This window comes from Pelodiscus sinensis, chromosome 2 (genome assembly GCF_052426305.1).
Source record: "Pelodiscus sinensis isolate ZL-2025 chromosome 2, ASM5242630v1, whole genome shotgun sequence".
In the NCBI taxonomy this organism is placed as follows: Eukaryota; Metazoa; Chordata; order Testudines; family Trionychidae; genus Pelodiscus; species Pelodiscus sinensis.
Window position 1 is genome coordinate 206327329 of NC_143053.1, and position 20387 is coordinate 206347715.

The following is a 20387-nucleotide window of genomic DNA, read 5'->3' on the forward strand; positions in this document are numbered from 1 at the left end:
GTTGGCTTTCTATCTTAACTGAAGTGCCTGGGAATGCTTTCAGGAGCATCTCAGGCTCCTTACTTTAATTATGAGCCTTTTGCTATCTTAATCACCCTACCTCTGTTTATAAACAAACTCCCTGCTTTAAGGGCAGAAGTTGTTAGCCGCAGAGAACTCATTCATTGCACACTCAAGATCTGGCTCCCGGATGGTGAGTACCACAATTTTATCTCATGGCATCAGTGCCTGTGGGTTGATTTTACACATGACACCATAGGAAGTGGTATCTTAACTCCTCTGAAAGGATTGTATCATCTAAGGGCAAGGCTAGGTGTCAGGAACTCCTGAGTTCTAGTCTCAGTTCTGATAGTCACTTCCTCTGTACCTAGGACAGTCACTTATCCTGTCTCATCTGTAGAATCTACGATATATTTGAGAGTGTGTCTGTCTGTCTCTTTGTTCAAGTACCCATCCTAAACAGTAAGAGCTAGGAACATCAAATTTGGAAAACAGCTTCTCCTTATCATAATTTAACAGAAGATAAGGGTTTGGTTGTGCCAGGAAAATGGGATATGCTTGGAGTGGGATTGCTTCTCCTAAAATGGAAAGGGAAGGCTGTGCTATATAATGACTACATGGGGGCAGCAGGGGATATGGGATAGAAAGCAGGGATAGTTATACAGTGTAATTACCACAGGGGGCAGCAAGGGGCCAGAGATGTGGACTGGGACAACTATAGCTTCATTAGGGCGGCAGGGGGCAGAGGTGAAGAGAGGGACAGTTATCTACTATATATTTGGGGGAGGGGGAGCTGGGTAGTCCTCTCTCCCTGGGGTAGCCTGCATACTTAACCCCTCATTCCCCAGTGACACCCCAGGGCAATGATTTAAATGAAGCATGTACATTTTCATTTTATTTTCCAAAAAACAAAAATTAATTGAGTTAAGGATCTGAGCAATGCTGGGTAAATCTTTTAGTACGAACATAATTCCTATTTACCAACTAATAGAGGTGTTGTAAAGATTAATTAGTTTATGTTTATAAGACACTTTCCAGATGAATAGCACATCAAAAGGACTATATCTTATTTGACCCAAGTGTTCAATGCACACTGAGGGTTGGTGTGAATGCTGATCCTTGGCACCTGAGAATTTAGTCTTTACTTGCAGTTCTCTGTTACATTGCTTATGTACATTTAAGAAGAAATTCTGTAGGGAACTTCATGTGTACTAGCCTATAAAGTTTTAGCTAGGTTTCCTGTGCACCCAATATGTAGGGTCCTCTCTATATATAGGGACTCTTCTTTCTTGCCAACTATTGGTAACACAATACTTCTCCTCGGTGGCAGAGTATTGTTTACATTATCCCTTGAATAACTGTTTTAATCACAGTCTCAACATATAAAACCCTAGAAGGAGCATGATGAGATAACACTATAACTTTTGCAGTAGATGGTATGGCTATTGTCTGTTATAAGGATGGGTATTACATTCTTTCTTGTCTGGGGTATACAATGAAATGGATAAGGACTGATAATAGCAATAATAAAACATACTAAACTTATGTCAATGTCTCAAGAAAAATATGAGAACATAAATCCCTTGCAAGATTACTTAAAGAACTTCTGTCAGGTTTCTGCCCTCAAACTGCATAGATCCTGACTTCTGCACCATCTTTGCAGAAGCCCTTTTTCTCTACCTTGCCTCTCAATAAAAAAATTGTTAAACTCTTAATATGTAGGAAGAATAAGATACATTTAGTATGTTCTTTTTAGCAATATATATGTTTTTAAACTATGGGATCTGATTCATCTGTCAAATTATTCTCCCAGTACTTTCTAAATATCGCTGGCATAGATAGCCTTGGGAATAGCCTTAATAACAGATGCCTGTGTATGAAACATATTTCTCATGCACATGAAGTCTCTCTTAAAGTAGAGCAATAGCCAAAGAATAAATAGACTTTGTGCTATGCTAAAAAAAAAGGTTTATATAGAATTCTTTGTCTGGAATTCTTATTGCTACCTATTCATATTCTGGATATATGGCGCTTCCAGATTATTTTTAGAAATACCACAAATAGAAAATGGAAAGCAGTCTGAAAAATGTTTTAAATTAATAAAGAGTTAGCTAAACAAATCATTATCTCATATTAATCACTGGGAACAATTTAAGTACTTTAAACTTCCGATCCCTAAAATTCAGTACAGATGATATAGCTGGGGGATAGAAATTTCTTTCATCAGTTTTTAATTACTCAGTGTTGGGTGTACACTTAAATAATGGCAACTATAATGGATTTTTTTCTCAGTTTGATATTTTTATTTTAAAAAATAAATAAATTTAACCGACAAAGCCTGAATGGATTGTTAGACAAATATTCTGTATAATCTTGTGCTTTTGATGTAAATGTGGATACTTATATTTCTCAGATACTTTAAGTTTTGACTTTTTTTATTTTGAGTATATTGACACATTTGGTCATTGCGGTTTTTTAGATACTGGTTGACTAGTAAACCACGTAGATTTCATTTCTGTTATATTCTATGGGACTTCTACAAAGAAGAGAATGTGTAGTAAACTGACAGTAACCCTATTTTAGCCTCTAGCACTGATCTTCCTTTCTGATAAAATGCCATTTAGCTAACAATGTGGCAGCTTTCTGCTTCATTATTTCATATTCTAAGTGTAATAGAAAGAGCATTACTAATACATGTGCATTAGTGATAATTTGTTTATACTACGCGATTAAAAATAAATTTTTCCATTGCAGTTGTGAACTAGGTACTAGTGTGAACTTTGCACTAGGTAGCATTGCCTGGTGGATAGAGCACAAACTGCAACTCAGGAGGCCTTAGTTCTATTCCTAGCTCTGCCATTGCCTGTTGGGAAACCTTGAGCAGGTTGTTTAATCTCCCTTTACCTCAGTTTCCACACCTGTAAAATGAAGATAATGATACTGACTTTCTTTGCAGAGTGCTTGGGGATCTACTGATTAAATATGCTTTATAAGAGCTAAGTACAGTCAGTAGTGGTATTTTCTATTCCTAATGTTTTGGTTAAATATGTAATAGATTATATTCCTATTTATGTTGTTATATATTTTACATCCTGCATATACAGGCTGTGCAAAGTCAGGAAGCTAAAATTCCACCCCCAATATTATCTCTCGAATTCCATGATTTTATTATGTACTGTGCACATGCAGACTTAGTGCCAGGTTAGCACATTTCTTTTATTTAATACACATAATCATAATCTCCAACAATTATGCCCTTTCCCTGTTGGAAGATAGAGAATATTGCACCCTATTTCAAAATAATATTCTTAATTTTTCCTATTAGTGTAAGATGCCTTCTAATTGTGAATTTCTGCTTATTAAAAATGGCTAATTATTAATTACTTTAGCTTTTCTTAAACATGTCATATTGATGGACATGCATAGAGATACCCATAATACATTTTTGAAGCATTGATGAAGGTTCCTTATGGTTTGAAGTAGAACAGAAGAAAGGCACAAGTGTTGTCGAGGCATAGCTCACTAGCTCTTGCCTCCATCAGGAAGACGAGGCAGGACTAGTAATTACGAAACTCAATCTCAAATAAGGTATTTTAAAAACACAAAATCCTATTGAGATTTTAGGGACTTTAAATTTTCTGCAAAGTAGGTTTTTTATTTTGTGGTTTATGAGACTCGTTTTAACTATCCACTAACATAGCTGAGGCATCGTATGAAAAATGTTGTATGAACAAATATCCACCTTAAATCTTGCTTTTTTGAGCTTAATAGAAATTTTGTGAAGAGATAAAGATAAAATTGTTTGAATAGTTAAAGTATTGAAAAGCATGAATCAAAGTTTAATAAATAATGACTTCTCTTTACAGTACTAAAGTGCAGCATTGTAAAGAATACAAATTATAAAATGCAGTGTCCCAGACAGAGAACAGACACAACAGATATTCTTAAGAATGTAATTCCATGTTGAAAAACTAAAACAAATTACTGGAAAACATGTGTACTCTTCTCTGATTTTTTTCAGATGATTTTATCTGTGAATCTATTAGAACGCTGCTAATGCACGGATATCCGCTTTATATCTATGGGTATCTGCATCCACAGATGGATATCTGCAGCTCATTTTTGTGGATGCGAGTACAGATGTATATGTTGTATTTAGAACCCAGCAAGTCCACTTTATATCCATGAGTATTCACATCAGCGGTTGTGATGTGGATAACTGCAGCTCATTTTTGCAGATACAGATGCAAATACCGATTCAAAATTTTGTATTTGCGCAGAGCTCAAAATATGGTTCCAAAATGACAGGGTTTTTTTTAGATTAATAAACTCTTAAGTGTATTGAGGACATTATATTCTGATCACTTCTGGCAGATTTTGAAAAGAAACAGTTTTCCTTTTATTAAGTATTTAAGTCATGGAGCGTGACATGAATATAAGTTTATAAAATTTTCCTGCCATCTCATATTATTTTTAGTATATTTATTTAACAGTTTTTAAAAAATAATGCTGGAGATCTAGCAGAATTTATTTTGCAATAGAATGTAGTAATGGTTTGCTTTTTGCACCCTTTTGCAGGTCTATTTGACTGCTTCAGAAAATATGTCTTTCAGCAATGGAATAGAAGAACTGGCTGGGATAAAGGAATTTGCAAGGGAAGTAGAAAAGAAAAATGTTTTGGTTTATGGTCTTCTCATCCATTACATAAAGGTATGTAATTCTCTTTATACCTGCGAATTATCTACTTTTGTAAACTATATGATTAATGATAAGAATCTTTATTTAAAAAAATCAAAGGAAAAAACGACAAGGTAGTTTTCTCGAAAATTTTCTTGCCTGTTCATGTTCAGTAGAGCCTCTGGTTACTGGCAAAAATGTAAGTGATTTGATTAGAGAAAAAAATGGTAAATAGTAAAAAAAAAAAAAAAAAAAAAAAAAAAAATGTGAACATGCTTGAGCCGTTCTTTTCCTGTTGCTCATCTTTAAAGCTTGGTATCTGCAGCTTATTAAAATTGAAAATATGAGAAATATTTGTAATCAAAATTGATTTTTCAACTGTTTTCTGTTCCCCCATCAAAACAGTGTTTGGTATTTAGGTAACAAAAAAGGCATACCTATATCTGGGGAAGCAAACAGTATCCATGAATCCAGTTGCTGTAGATTACCAAAGTTGGGGGCCAAATGAGCTGACATTTCAGCATCATTGTAAAAGCTATTTAAAATTAACCTTTTTGTTTAGGGATACTTTGTCACTGGTGCATATATAGATTTCACTGATTGTTAGTGGCATAGAGCCACCAGTTAAGTTAGGCAAATATTAAAATATTCAACTGATGTTTAAATAAGTGAAATAAAATCTGTTTCTTACTGAATTTTTGGAATGTGGTAGTTATTTAGTGTTACATGTGGCTGATTACGCACAACTATACTTCATAAAATTTTATCCAAAAGTGCCAAGGCCTCAAAAATTCCACTGATTTTAATGAGGCTACGCCTAGACTACAGGCTTCTTCTGGAAGAAACTTTTTTTGGAAGAGTCTTCCAAAAAAACTTCTTCAGAAAGAGAGCATCCACACTGCAAAAGTGCATTGAAAAAGCGATCTGCTTTTTCAAAAGAGAGAATCCAGACTGAATGGACGCACTCTCGCATGTAAGCTGTGATTGCTGTGGACGGAATGGCTACTAGGGCACCTGTGCTTTTTCCTCTTTCCTCTACTTTCGAAAGAACTCTCTCTTTCCTGTACACAAACGCCTTTTTGTGAAAGAACTCTTTTGCAAAAAGGCTTCTTCCTCATAGAATGAGGATTACCAATTCAGGAAAAGAACAGAGGGGTTTTTGATTTTCTTGGGGAAGAACGCAAATGCAGTGTGGACATTCCTCAAATTTTTAGGAAAAATGGCTGTTTTTCCAACAAAACTCTGTGGTGTAGACATACCCTGAGAGCCTGAGTTGTGAATAGTTAGTATCTTTGAAAATCAGGTTGCTTATTTTTAAAGACTTATTAATGTTATTATAAGAATACTGTTATAAATATCTGTAATTCTCCTTCTGTTCACTTATATTATAAACCACTGTTGAGAGGAATGTATTTTAGAATGTATTCTTTCTACAATGAAGCTTAAAATTCAAAGTCTGAGATGAAGGTAAAAAGTTATTTTGAAATCAAATTTGGGCTAAAAATCCAAAATGACCTTTATTAACTTACACAACCACAAATAAAATAATTTAGTGGTTTTAAACACCTTTTGCGCATATGTTTTAAAATGACATAGGTTTTCAAAATGTAATATGACCGGGATACCTTTACACATGTGGGCACATACAAATTAAATCATATATATTATTTCACTTAGAACAGCAGTTCTCAAACTTTAGCACCTCGAGGACCCGCATTTTCATTTAACATGTTTCATAGATTCCCAAGCTCCTCCTTTTCCAGATTCCATTCTCACTCCACCCCTTTCCTCACATCCCCACCCTCACCCCACCTCTTTCTACCCCTGCTCCACCTTTGCCGCTCCTTTTCCCCTCTACTGCGAGGGTGCCATTTTCCAAGGGGGGGCAGCTGCTGTGTGTTCTGAGACACAGCTTGCTTTTCATCCTGGTCCCCCTACTACTAGGGAGGGAGGGGAAAGTTCATGCATTCCGTGCATGCCTCTCTCACTTGGCTGGTGAAGGGAGCTCATCAGCCAGGTGCGAGAGGCATGCATGGAATGCAAGTACTTTCCCCTCATCCTCTTAGCTTCTGGGGAATGGGATGAAAAGCAAGCCACATCCTGGAGTGCACGGCTTCTGTACCCCACATCCTCCATAAATGGTGCCCTTGCTCCGCTGTCCACCCCCTCCTCCAAGTGTGCCCCATCCCCACTTTCCCCTAGCCTCCCTTTTCCTTCTGCACACTGTTGAACAATTGTTCTTCCATGTGCAGAAGACACTGGGAGGGAGGGGATGGAGTTGAGGGAAGAAGAGAGAGGAATTGATCAGCAGGGTTTAGACCCCCCTGGAGTAGCCTCATGAATGCCCAGCAGTCCATAGTTTGAGAAATGCTGGCTTAGAAAGTGATGACTGTGTAACTTTTTTAACTGAAAAGTTGAAGGTGTTTAGCAGATTCTCAAAGATTAAATCTTGACTTTTAATATGTGTGTGCACTGACTTATCTCCTATAAAACAGTTGTACTACTTGCACAACTTGAATGCATGGTTTAAGCTTTGAGTGAGTTCTTCCCCTTTTCCTTCTCTCCGCCCCCCTCCCCCCCAAAAATTATAAACTTCTTTAGCATTCATTTTGCACATGAAAGCTTTATAGACAAGATAGGTCTGTTAGGCTATGTCTACAGTAATGTTATTAAATAACAAAAAGCACGTCTACCAGCAAGCCATTATTTTGAAATAAAGGTCTTCTTACTCTGACTCTTGTAACCCTTATTTAACAAGGAGTAAGGGAAGTCAAAGGAAGAGTGTTCTTCCTTTGACTTCCTGCTGTGTAGACAGTGCCAAAAGCTGAATTAAGCTATTTTGACTTCAGCTATGCAGTTGACGTAGCTGAAGTTGTATAGCTTAATTCGATTTTTGCCCTGCTGTGTAGATGTGCCATAAGAGCTTTTTTGACTACTGATTCAGTAATTCACAGAATTAAAAGAATTTACATAGACTTACTAAAACTGATCCAGAAAAGTCTCAAATCATGAATCCTCATATTAAGAAAACCATAAATCTATATTAATATAATAAAACATAATATCTCTGTTGATCTGTTACTGCTTTTAACATAAGAAAATTTTAAAATAACTTAATTTACACGAGTGATCAAAATGGGTCTTGAAGAGCCAAAACAGTGCAGCAGATCTTCATTTTAAGAAGTTTATAAATTGCAGTATAATGTCCTAGTTTTTATACCTTTTATACTCTTCCTGACTGATTTTAAAGAAATACAACTAATTAAGGGGCAAGAAATATGTATGATGATAAGTCTGGTGAGAATTTTTGTCCACATGTAGTAGGAACCTGTACCCAAGGAATTGCTCCTATAGCAGGCCTATAGTTACCCGGGTCGCTTTTTTCCCCTTTCTTAAAAATCGGAACTATATTAGCAATTCTCCAGTCAAATGGTACAACCCCTGAGTTTAGAGATTTATTAAAAAATTTTGCTAATGGACTTTCAAGTTCATGTGCCAGTTCCTTTAATATTCGTGGATGAAGATTATCTGGGCCTCCCGATTTACTCCCATTAAGCTGTTCAAGTTTGGCTTTTACCTCAGATATGGTAATATCTACCTCCTTATCTTTAGCCCCATTTGTTAACTTACCATTATCCCTAAGCTCTTCATTAGCCTCATTAAAGACTGAAGGAAAGTATTTGTTAAAATACTGGGCCATTCCTAGATTATCCTTAACCTCCACTCCATCCTTAGTAATTAGCGGGCCTACTTCTTCTTTTTTTGTTTTTTTCCTATTTATATGGCTATAAAACCTTTTACTATTGGTTTTAATTCCCTTTGCAAGGTCCAACTCTACCTGACTTTTAGCCTTTCTCACTTTATCCCTACATGCTCTAACCTCAATAAGGTAGCTTTCTTTACTGTTCCTTCCCATTTTCCACTCCTTATATGCTTTCTGCTTTTTCTTAATCACCTCTCTGAGATGCTTGCTAATCCAGCTTGGTCTAACACACCTGCCTATACATTTTTTCCCTTTTCTAGGGATACAGGCTTCTGACAGCTTCTGCAACTTTAACTTAAAATAATTCCAGGCCTCCTCCACTTTAAGATCCATAATTTCTTTAGTCCAATCAACTTCCCTAACTAGTTTCCTTAATTTACTAAAGTTAGCCCTTTTGAAATAAAAAACCCTAGTCTCAGATTTATTTTTGTTTATCCTTCCATTTAATTTAAACTGAATTAGCTCATGATCACTCGAGCCAAGGTTGTCTCCTACAACCATTTCATCTATGAGGTCCTCGCTACTCACTAAAACCAAATCTAAAATAGCATCCCCCCTTCTTGGTTCAGCAACTACTTGATGAAGGAATTCATCAGCTATCACATCTAGGAAAATCTGAGCCCTATTATTATTACTAGCACTTGTTCTCTAGTCTATATCTGGAAAGTTGAAATCTCCCATGATTACACAGTTTCCATGAGTATTTACTTCATTAAAAACATTAAAGAGGTCTCTATCCATATCCAAATTGGATCCTGGTGGTCTATAACACACCCCAAGCACTATCCCAGGGGAGGATCTGATAGTTTTCTTCTCCAATGTGAATTTTGCCCAAACGGACTCTGTCTTCTCCATTCCATCACTTTTTATTTCTTTACAATCTACCTCATCTTTGATATACAATGCGACTCCACCACCTTTACCCTTATTTCTGTCTTTCCTAAACAGCACATACCCTTCAATACCTGTACTCCAGTCATGCCTAGTATTCCACCATGTTTCTGTTATTCCTATAATATCTGGTTTCACTTCCTGGACCAATAGCTCTAGTTCCTCCTTTTTGTTACCTAGGCTCCTCGCATTGGTGTACAAACATCTTAATTTTTGCTGTTTGGCCTCATTCACATTCTTTACCCAATTTGGCACAGACGTTACACCTACAATATGACCTAGTAGACTAGTATCCACCCCACCCTTCCTCATGTTCATTCTCCCACCCCCAGCTATATCGTTTCTTACTTCGTTTTCCTCCCTCTCAGTGTTAAAATCTGGCGTAGAGATTACCTGGGCATCTCCCAACCGTCTCCCCCAAATTCCTAGTTTAAAGCTCTCTTAATAAGTTGAGCCAGCCTCCATCCTAGAAGTCTATTTCCCTCCTTACTTAGGTGAAGTCCATCTCTAGAGAACAGTCCTCTCTCTGTCCATAAATGCCTCCCAGTGACCATACATCCCAAAGCCCTCCTAATAGCATCACTGCCTAAGCCATCTATTGATCATCATACTCCTGTCACATCTTAGTTGCCCTTCTCTAGGAACAGGCAGAATCCCACTAAAGATCACCTGAGCCTCAATTTCCTTAAGCATCCTCCCCAGCCTAGCATAGTCTCCCTTAATTCGTTCCAGTGAGAATCTAGCCGTATCATTTGTTCCTACATGAAGGATGATCAATGGATTCCTTCCTGCTCCCTTAATAATTCTCTTCAACCTCAGTTCCACATCTCGTATCTTAGCACCTGGCAGACAGCACATCCTTCTATTCTCTGGATTAGCTCTGGTTACAGGCCTATCTATTCTTCTCAATAAGGAGTCCCCTGTTGGAGCTGTCATGTAACTGCTGAAATGTAGTTAGGAGGCGTTCATGCAGGCAGTACAGACTAAAAAAATTAGTTAGTCTAATATTAACCTACTAGACCATCATTCTTCAAGTCCAGTGTATAGTTTCATGTTAGAGGGAATATGTGATATTAATCCGAGAGTGCCCTTTCTTATATGTGGGATATGAGCAATGTTCCCCTCTAATCATTTGCATCCATGTGGATTTTTCCCATCCATGTGTGGAATACATTTTTATGTGCACCGAGGCATGTATGAATGTGCTCCACAAGTAAAAATAAAAAATCTGTTAGTGGGCACTGGACTCTCTCCTGAGTGGCCACACAAGCGCTCAGTTTACAGGAAACATTAGATATGAACATAGCAATGTATCCTTTTAAAGTTAAGAATAGTTGGATGCATGTCTGCTAAAGGCAAAAGATCATAACCACAAAATATCTGAATTGATTTTAACCGCAGAGAGTTGAACAGTTGCTTAATCAGGGTTTTGGATGAATGAAGTGTATTGTGCAACTATTAAAGACAGTGCTTGTTTATAAAGTGATGTTGAGATTTTTTTAGATTTACTAAGGAGTCATGTTTTAATGGACAAGCAACTTCTAAGAAGTTACCCAGAAAAAGTAAAAAAAAAAAAAAAAAAAAACCCTCCTAAAAATGTCTATAACTATTACAAATGTACAGTATACTGTAAATATCATGTCATTCATTCAGAAAGAACATGTGTTTAGTTGTAAACAAAAGGAAACTCTATTAACATAACTGTGCATGAAATACTAAAATAATAATATTGATACAAATGTTGGATAAACCTAGCAAAAGCTCTTGTTTGTGTTCTGAGTGACTAAATGGAATTTTTTCCTTCACTGTTTACCACATATTTTCCAAGACACAGTCCTGTGGAACATGAGCAAACATAATTTAAATCTTTACTGAAATCCACAATATAATGTTAAATTCAATTTTTTTCAAGAAAATGAAGGATTTTTAATCATATTGTTAATTAGTAGTTTTGTTAATTTTCTACTTAGGGTCAGATATTCCCTACCTGTGGAAAAATACATACAGGCAGGAAAAGAGATAGTGAGAAGATTCCACTGATCTGAGCTGTGACTGGGTCAGGCTAGAGAGCTAGGTTAGAAGGGGAGAGAGGCAGCTCTAGAAAACAGAAACAGCCTTGGCTAATTAGGAGAGGATTATTTCAGGGCAGCTGACCCAGAGTTATCATGGTCGGAGTGGCAGCAGCGGAGATGGGGCTACTATAAATTAATTAGGGCTAACTGATCTCACTTGAAGCTGCCACAGGGCCTCTTAAAAAGCCTTCTCTGCTGGTGGAAGGTGTGGAGAGTAGAAAAGGAAGTTTGAGTGAGACTGAGTGTATAATAGATTATGAGCTTTTCTGATTCTCTCCTTAAGGGAATGGCAGCATTGCCATATACAGCAGGGGAGGTGAGGAGCCAGACAAGAAGTGTTTGGGTTCCTTTTCCAGGTAGCCTGAGAGTTCAGCCAGTACTTGGGGAGGACTATTTACTTAGCCCCAGGCTGAGCAGGGGGCACTTGCCCCAATGCCCTTCTAGCTGAGGGACAGAAGCCCAAACCTCAGCAAGGGCAAGTGGGGTCCATCCTGTAATACCTAAATCACCAACGAGATAATGAACAGATCAGAGGTATGGGACCCAGGAGTGGGACTGAACTTGTCACATGTGGTGTCAGGAATTGGATCTTCAACTGCCATAAGACCCTTTTCAGAAGGAAAAAAAGCCAGATTGAGAATGTAGTGAAGGTGCTCATACAATCCACAGCTGTGCAGCAGGAAGTTACCAGGTCCAGGTTGATCCCGCTGGGAAACAATGTGGCTACAGCAGAAAACTAATCAGCCGCTGCTGATCCAGGCTGCCCAGAACCGAGCCACCCTGCAGGAGGTGATAATGTAGCTGAAAGCTTTGACTGCCCAGGAGCATGGCCAAGATGAGACTCGATCCCTATGGGTCTATAGTTACCTTCAGAAGATGACAAAAGAGGATGACAAGAGGTGTACCTCCTAGCCTTTGAGAGGATAGTTCTAGAGGAAGGCTGGTCCTGAGCCCAGTTGGCCAGCATCCTGGCTCCGTTCCTGTACGGTGGGGCGGGGCCCAGAAGGCCTATTTTGACATGCCTGAGGAGGCCGCCGCTGAGTACCCCCAACTGAAGGCAGAGATCCTAGCCAGGTCCAGAGTGACAACTGCCATCACAGCCCAAAGGTTCTACAAGTGGAGGGCAAAGCCCTGAGGTTCAAGCTATTTGACTTGATGCACCTGGCCCAAAAATGGCTGCGGCTCAAGACCCACAGTCTGGAGAAGATCATGGAAATCATCGTCCTGGACCAGTATTTGAGGGGGTTATCTCCTGCAAAGATGAGTCATCCAGGGTGAGCCCTCTTCATATGACAATAGTAGTGGTAGTATTTCTAGCAAGGGTATATGGTCATTCCTTTAGAAGGGGAATTCTCTCCTATGAATCCAATAGATAGAGAAGTGGAGGTCACTCTCAACGAGACTGACTCCTCCTTAATCTCCCTCAGAATGTCTGTAGCAGCTTCCTGTTTTGTCTTTCCTGGCTCGATATTTTTGGATTTTGCATCCTGAGCCATTCTCCAGGTAGAGAACTGACTACAGGCAGTCCCTGACTTACGCGGATCCGACTTACGTCGGATCCGCACTTGCGAACGGGGCTTTCTCGCCCCGGAGGTCGAGGTAGCAGATTGCTACCTGCGAGCTCCAGGGCGAGAAAGCCCCGTTCGTAAGCTGCTCCGGTGCCCCTGGTCTGCTGGAGACCGTCTCCAGCAGACAAGGGGCACCGGGCGGGTTCCCGCGCTTCTGAGGCTTTGCCACAGCAAAGCCTCAGAAGCGCGGGGAACCGCCGCTGCTGCCGCTAGAGTCCCGGTGCCTGTGGTCTGCTGGGGACCGTCCCCAGCAGACCACAGGCACCGGGACTCAAGCCGCAGCCGCGGGGGGGTCCCGCGCCTCTGAGACTTTGCCAGAGGAAAGCCTCAGAGGCGCGGCACCCCGCTGCCGCTGCGGCTCTGCTCCCCGTGTCCCTGGTCTGCTGGGGGGGGGGGGGGCACGGCTAGTGTGCCCCCCCCCCCCCCAGCAGACCAGGCTTTTGTTTTGGACCCTGGAGCAGAGCAGCTGGGGCGCTGCGGATTGGTCCTGCAGCGCCCGCTCTGGGCACTACTGGACCAACCCGGCAGCACCCCAGCTGCTCTGCCCCAGGTCCTGATTCAGCCGCTGCTGGTCAGTTTCAGCAGTGGCTGAATCAGGACGCCTGGGGCAGAGCAGCTGGGGTGCTGCTGGGTTGGTCCAGTAGCGCCGAGGAGCGGTGCTACTGGAGCAACCCAGCAGCACCCCAGCTGCTCTGCCCCAGGCGTCCCCAAGTCAGCCGCTGCTGAAACTGACCAGCGCTGACTACAGGAAGCCCGAGGCAGAGTTGCTCTGCCCCAGGCTTCCTGGAATCAGCTGCTGATCAGTTTCTGCAGCAGCTGACTTGGGGAAGCTTGGGGTTCTTAAGTTGAATCTGTATGTAAGTCAGAACTGGCGGTCAGTTTCAGCAGCGGCTGAATCTGGACGCCAGTTCCGACTTACATACAGATTCAACTTAAGAACAAACCTACAGTCCCTATCTTGTACGTAACCCGGGGACTGCCTGTACTTAATTCATTTCAAGTAACGTAGTTTCAGTATATCATGCTGATGATTACAAACCAGTCCCTCATTCCAGTCCAGTCACATATGTTAAAAAAAAGTCACAGGTCAGGAAAATTATTCCAATGGCCAATATTAATTCTAGATTTACTAAAATAAGGGTAAAACATTGTTTTCTTGATAAAGACACATAAGTATGGGTTTAAGTCTCTCTTCTTTTAGTGTTGCTTAAAGAGATCATTGAAGATTTTTTTCCCCCCAAGTGACAAGATTTTAGCCAGAGCTGGAACCAGTCTTACAGTGATATGAGTTCCAGCTTATTTCAAAATAGTTTTTTCAGGAGTTATTTCAAATTTAGTTATTTTGAAACAATTTCTTAGAGTAGACATGCCCTCAAACCTGCTGCTGGAAGCAGTCAGAGCTCTTTTCGTTTCCCCTCAGTAGCCAACACCCTTCTCTGAGAAGGAGTAAGCTAAAGAGCCCGGCAGCTTAGGATGGCTCTACTTCTGTCTCCTCTTGTGATCTACAAGACAACCCCTCCCACCTTCCTTCTCCCTCACTTGCAACACCCAGTCTGGGATGGGACAAAAAAGGTGAAGAACCATAGGAGCTGCAGGAGGAGCAGAGGTGAGTCTAGGAGGACAGAACTCATGTGGGGGCAGGTGAATGTGGAGGAGAACTGATGTGGAAGCTGTGGGGATAGGCAGATGCAGGGGGGGTGAGAGCTCCTGAGGTAGGGACCATAATCACTTACCGTGCATTTGGGAGAGCCACTGACACTAATTGTCACATACGCACAAGGATGAGGTAAAAAAGACAGCTCAAACTATACAATCTTCTTTTTAAAAATAAACCTTGTGATTTTGGGGCCACCTCTCATGTTCTGGGTCTAACTCAGGATTTTTTTGTTTGTGTGTGTGTGGCAATTCTGGATCTCATTTTTGCACTAATGAGTGAGTACTGCTGTGTGTCATGAGAGGATACACAGCTAAATGTCTATACTCCTGCAGGGTAATAGAAATTATAAGGACTACCTTTAGATCAGCTTGCCCATCACCCTGCTAGTTACACATGGTTTCCTTTCCCTTCTGGGCATTAATTAGTGTATCTACGAAGAACTCTCTCTCCACATCTGTAAACCTTACACAGCAGAAAATAAATTAGCTGGTTTATGGGAGCTATGAAATTTTAATAAAGGAACACAAGTACCCAGATGAACATCCTGCCAACAAACTTTCCAGTATGATGCCAGTCTTGGAAATATGAGCTGTTGAGAGAAATAATTGGTAACCTTTTAGGTTTTCACTAAATAATTATCCATTTGTATTGGAAAGGTCAGAGAATTTCTCAATTTGTCTCCACTAGAAGAGTTTCTATGAGTTTAACAAGCTGCATAGAAAATGATGAGATTACTATTTTATGTCTCTACACGTGATCCTTTTAAACTTGTTTCAAATAGCAAACTTTTAATTGCCAATTGAGCATCATCCTGCTATACTGAATGAAGCACAGGAGACACTTGATATCGGTTTAATCAGGCCGCAACTTTATTATTAGATTTCTAGGACTACCTAGCAGATAACAGTGCAGTAACTCCCTGTTTATTCGTTAGTTCCACCAACTCCCCCTCTTTTTTCCATCTAAATTCCTTCAGCAAATCTATTGCTGGGAAGTTATGGCACCTTCTACCAGTGCTCCCTCTTTTACCATCCATGACCCTCTAACAAATTATTGCGGGGCCTTATCCCCCTTTGTAGGAAGGGTAAAGTGGGCTATTAGAATGGGGGTTTGGCTTCCTGCAGTTACAAACATATGAGCCCCAAACCTTACACTGTTGTGTTCCTTTAACCAGCATTTTTTAAAGTCCTTTACTAGACCATTTATCTGGTTGCTGGTAGAGATGTACTAGGATAGTGGATTAAGTGATAAGCAAAAGCTAATAGGTTAATGTTATAGACTACATGCATTCCCCCCTCCCCTGCAGTAATTTTTTTAGTAGGCTGACCAGCAACCCGGCTCAGTCCCAGCTTGCACCGGGTCCAGAACCTACCCCTGCTGCGGCTCTGCATTTAAATTCTGTATCAGAGGCAGTGGCGCGAGGCAACAGGCAGCTGGTCCATGAGAGAAGCTGGTTTTTAAACTAGCTCCCCTTGTGGATCAGCTCCCTCCTGGCACTCCACACTGCTGACTCTGATAAAGAGGAAGCAGCACAGAGTGTCAGGGGGTTCCTCGGGAGTGAGGCCCGAGCACACTGGCTGCTGGCCTCACCTCAGGGACTATAGAATAGTCAAGTAACCCATAAGCATTCATGAGGTTAATCGACTATTCAGTTAACCGATACTTAACATCTCTTGTTGCTGGATGCCTTCCCTATGGAGTACTTGTACTGGATAGCCACTTGCCAAATAAGCTGCAACATATGGCCTACCATGCCTTTTGTGCTCACCATAATAGTTCTTCACTGGCACCCATTGGCGGGGAGGCAAATAAAGATCAACCCACCAAAGCTAATATGCTGGCGAAGAAAAACATTTCTTTCCAATCCCCCTAAATAGAAGTGCCTACCACAATGCCCACAGCAGGTTCAAACCCCACCTGATAATCATACCTCAGGGAGAGGGAGTATGGATGCTGCCTTGCCTGTTTCGTGGTTTGATGTTTAACAAGATAGGAAATGAATATTGAATCGGAACAGTTTGTATGTAACAGCAGTATCAAATTTGAGCTGTTTCATCTTCAAATCCATAATTAGTTACTATGAAGTATTTTTAATTCACTGAAAAGTTTTCAGTGTCTTTCTCTGACATTTTCTTCTATATCACATAACTAGATGCCAAATGTATGTTAGATAATGTCTGAAATTTAAAACCTGAGATTTAGCAATCTCTTGTTTGTTTGAAGTTCTGTGGGACTGAAACACAAAGGTCATTATTTCGTAGACACTATTTTTTCCCAGTTATACATATAGCAAAAAGACATTTACATTTAGATCAAATTAACATATTTTTCATGGCAGTGAATAATAGCTCAACATTTTCTAAAGGTTCAATTTGTGTACAGGCAGTCCCCGGGTTATGTACAAGATAGGGACTGTAGGTTTGTTCTTAAGTTGAATTTGTATGTAAGTCGGAACTGGTACTTATTGTAGGGGAAACTCTAGCCAAACATTTCTCCAGAGCTCAGTTTTATTCTCTCACACCTCACTTCCCTCAGTCCTTTATTCTCAAGCTGAAGTGTCTGCTGAGAAAAGCCGCTCTGCGTCTCCCTGGTCTGCTGGGGGGGGGGGGGAGGCGGGGAGGGCGGGGGGAACGCTAACTTTGCGTCTCCCTGGTCTGCTGGGGGGAAGCAGCTAGTGTGAGGTTGCCTCACCCCGTTTGTAAGTAGGGATCCGATGTAAGTCAGATCCATGTAACCCGGGGACTGCCTGTATTTATATAAGTGCTAGATATTATTACCACAGTAAAAAGTTTCATTATATTATGTAAAATAAAAATCGGTAGTTTAGATGGTTGTAATATATTTGTGGATTCTATTTCTTCTGGGGAAAAAACCTTCAGATACATTGCTGTATTATAGCAACATGTGAAATTGGCAAAACAAATATATTTGTTTTAAAGAATGTAATCTGGATCATTAAGGTTCCTACGTTGTCTATGATTTTTTGAGTATGTAGCAGACATAGCACATACATCTTTAATATTTATTTGTAGAAAAATTGGATGCCTATTTTTAACATATCTTAATTAAAACATATTTTTTAGCAATTTTTTAGGATTGAGTTTTTTTATTTTATTTTGCCCAACACTATATTTACAGCTGAATTACTTGGTTATGGCAGCCTTTTTTTAACCACTAAAGAGCTGCATACACCGAACCAAGCACTTAAACTTATATATCATATAAAAAAGTCTCTATATTGTATATCTAAATATGTACTCTCATCTGAAAGAATCTTCTTTTTTGGATATGGTATTTTTATTCTTACTGGCTATATTTTTCTTTATAGACTATCACTGAAATCTATGCCTTATTCTAAGTGTCTTTTTTAATCTGCTATATATTTGAGAGAGTTTGCCTGTCTGTGCATCTATGCTAGTCTGTGTGTCTGTCTGTTCAAGAACTCCTTCTAAATGGTAAAAGCTAGCACCACCAAATTTGGTATGAAGCTTCCTTTTATCATATATTAAACCAAGGTAAGCATTTGGTTGTGCCAGGCAAATGGGATGTGCCTGAATGTGATTCTTTCCTGTATAGTTTTATAAGAAGCAGACAGAACCATCAGGCAGCTCCTTCCAACCCCAGTTCATATGGAAACTTTGCTAGCAGGAAAGTGCACAGTTTGCTGCTCTCCTCATGAGAAGCGCAAGGAGCAGATGAACCTGGACCTGCTACCCCTCTACTGGCTGTGCTTGCTGGAGTTGCAGCAGCCATGAACAGACACTTGTCACCTGGTCCCAACCTGCTGTGGTGAGAGAGGGCTGGGGTAGCCCTCTCTCCTTGGAGCAGCCTGCATACAGAATCCATCATCCCCATCCCCAGGGCTCGACAAATAATGCATTCTACTCGCCCGTGGTGAGTAGATTGCAACCCAGAAGAGCCGGGTTTGGGCAATCTGTGCATGCGCAGAATGATCTGTGCATGCGCAGATTGCCGGACAGTGCGGCTGGCGAGCGGGGTTCGCCGCGGTTCGGCGAGCCCTGCCTATCCCCACCATTTTATTTTCCAAAACAAACAAACAAAACCCAAAATGAATTGAGTTAAGGACTTGAACAACTCTGGGTAAATCTTGTAGTAACAGCATAAATGTAAGAGAGCCTGTTTGCAACACACTTTTTCCTCTCTAACTTGAGATGAATCACTCTTTATTTTCTGCTTTTATATAGCAGTTAACATTTTGATCAACTTATAAATCTTTGTTTCGTTTCCAGTACTTAACTTCCCAGTCCTAGAGACTGCACATTAAACTGCATTGAAATTGATCTCTATATTTAGCAATCAGTGACTTTATCACCTGATCAACTGGTTACAGATAAAAATACAATTTCCAACAATTATGATTTTTCTCATTTGCAGAGGGAATTCACTATCCGCTTCATTGTGAAAAGCAATGGTTAGGTATATTGAGAGAGGCTGCCACACACATTGAACCTTCTTTTAATGTCTTTTGCTAATAAACTCACCATTAATATCTGGGCACAGGTATGGAGAGAATGTTATAATGATACCCTGTTTAATCCATAACCGGTAAATTTTTACCACTCTAGTCAATTCAAGATTGAGCTTTCATGTCATTTCTAGGGGAATTTTCTGTTTCCTTTTGGATTCAGTTGAATTTCTACACCAACTTTAGCACGCAATCTTCATTTGTTTCAGACAGGATTATTAATAATTAGTAATAATTCTCCATTAATTTCAATTTACCAAATACTAAGCATATTAAAGGTTTTAAACATTTATATTGTGCCATGTAACCTGATTTTTGATACACATTTCTGTTTTTATCTTGAGGGGTTTTGTTGTCATGGTTCATGTGCGCAGCTGCGCAGTTTGTGAAATACTTCAACCATTTAAATGGATAGGGGACACATCTCCCACCAAACTGTATAGTGACAGTATGTGAAGCCACTTTGTGGGTGTTATTGCAGTTGTAAGTCTATGGTAGCTCTTGAAACTCCTGCAGGGAGGACAGTGTCCATCAGATCTACATTGTAGCAGTTACATTTGGTTTTTGTTAATTCTTCCCTTTGCAAAGTGCAGAAGAGCCTCAGATTGTTCTTAGGAGACTTCCTTGCAAGTTGTGGCCTAGAGGACAATTATAGCGGGCAGGAAAGGTGCGGCAGCTTGTAGCATTTTGGGGATTTATTTGCAATGCTGCTATCCCTAAGCAGGGAGGGATGCTCTGCTGTAATTTAGACAGCCATGCTATATTTTCTCTCTATGTATAAAACAGTGTTTCCTGCTGGATAACAGAGTGATGTCATCTGCATCCTCATGCCACTGCTGCCTGCCTCCACCTCCTTCCTCAGATGCTTGCTGTGGCCAGCCTCAGTGTCGTCCCCTTCTGGGCGTGGGCTGCTCCAGCTCTAGCTTTCGCTTCCTTCCCTAGGGCGCTGTGCCACCAGGGAGGAGCTGCTGGGACCATGTCACCTCCACCATCCAAGCCTGACACTCCCCCCTCAGAATGCACCAGGATGTTTATTCATTGGTACGTGTAGCATTGGCATATCCTAGGGGGCTATATGCTGTAGCGATGTTAGCGGGTAGTCAACTACTCAACTACTTGCTTTACCCCTTCCTCCTCGCTACCTCTGTATGACAGGGGCTGAATAGGGGCTGCTGGACTTGGTGTGAACTGGGACCAAGCAGTCCCAGCTCACGCTGATCTGGAACACTGCACCTCTGCAGTGGGGTCTTACTATATTTTAAATGCAGAGCCA

At 40.5% G+C, this 20387-nt stretch overlaps 1 protein-coding gene across 7 annotated transcripts in view; it reads left to right on the plus strand.

Moving 5' to 3' along the window:
* Positions 1-20387, plus strand: part of CRPPA (CDP-L-ribitol pyrophosphorylase A) — a 173695-nt gene that overhangs the window by 85668 nt on the left and 67640 nt on the right. For all 7 annotated transcript variants that reach the window (XM_075922288.2, XM_075922285.2, XM_089776680.1 and 4 more), the window contains one exon: positions 4579-4710. In XM_075922288.2, the coding sequence (XP_075778403.1) occupies positions 4579-4710 (132 nt within the window). The remainder of the gene's footprint in view (positions 1-4578; positions 4711-20387) is intronic.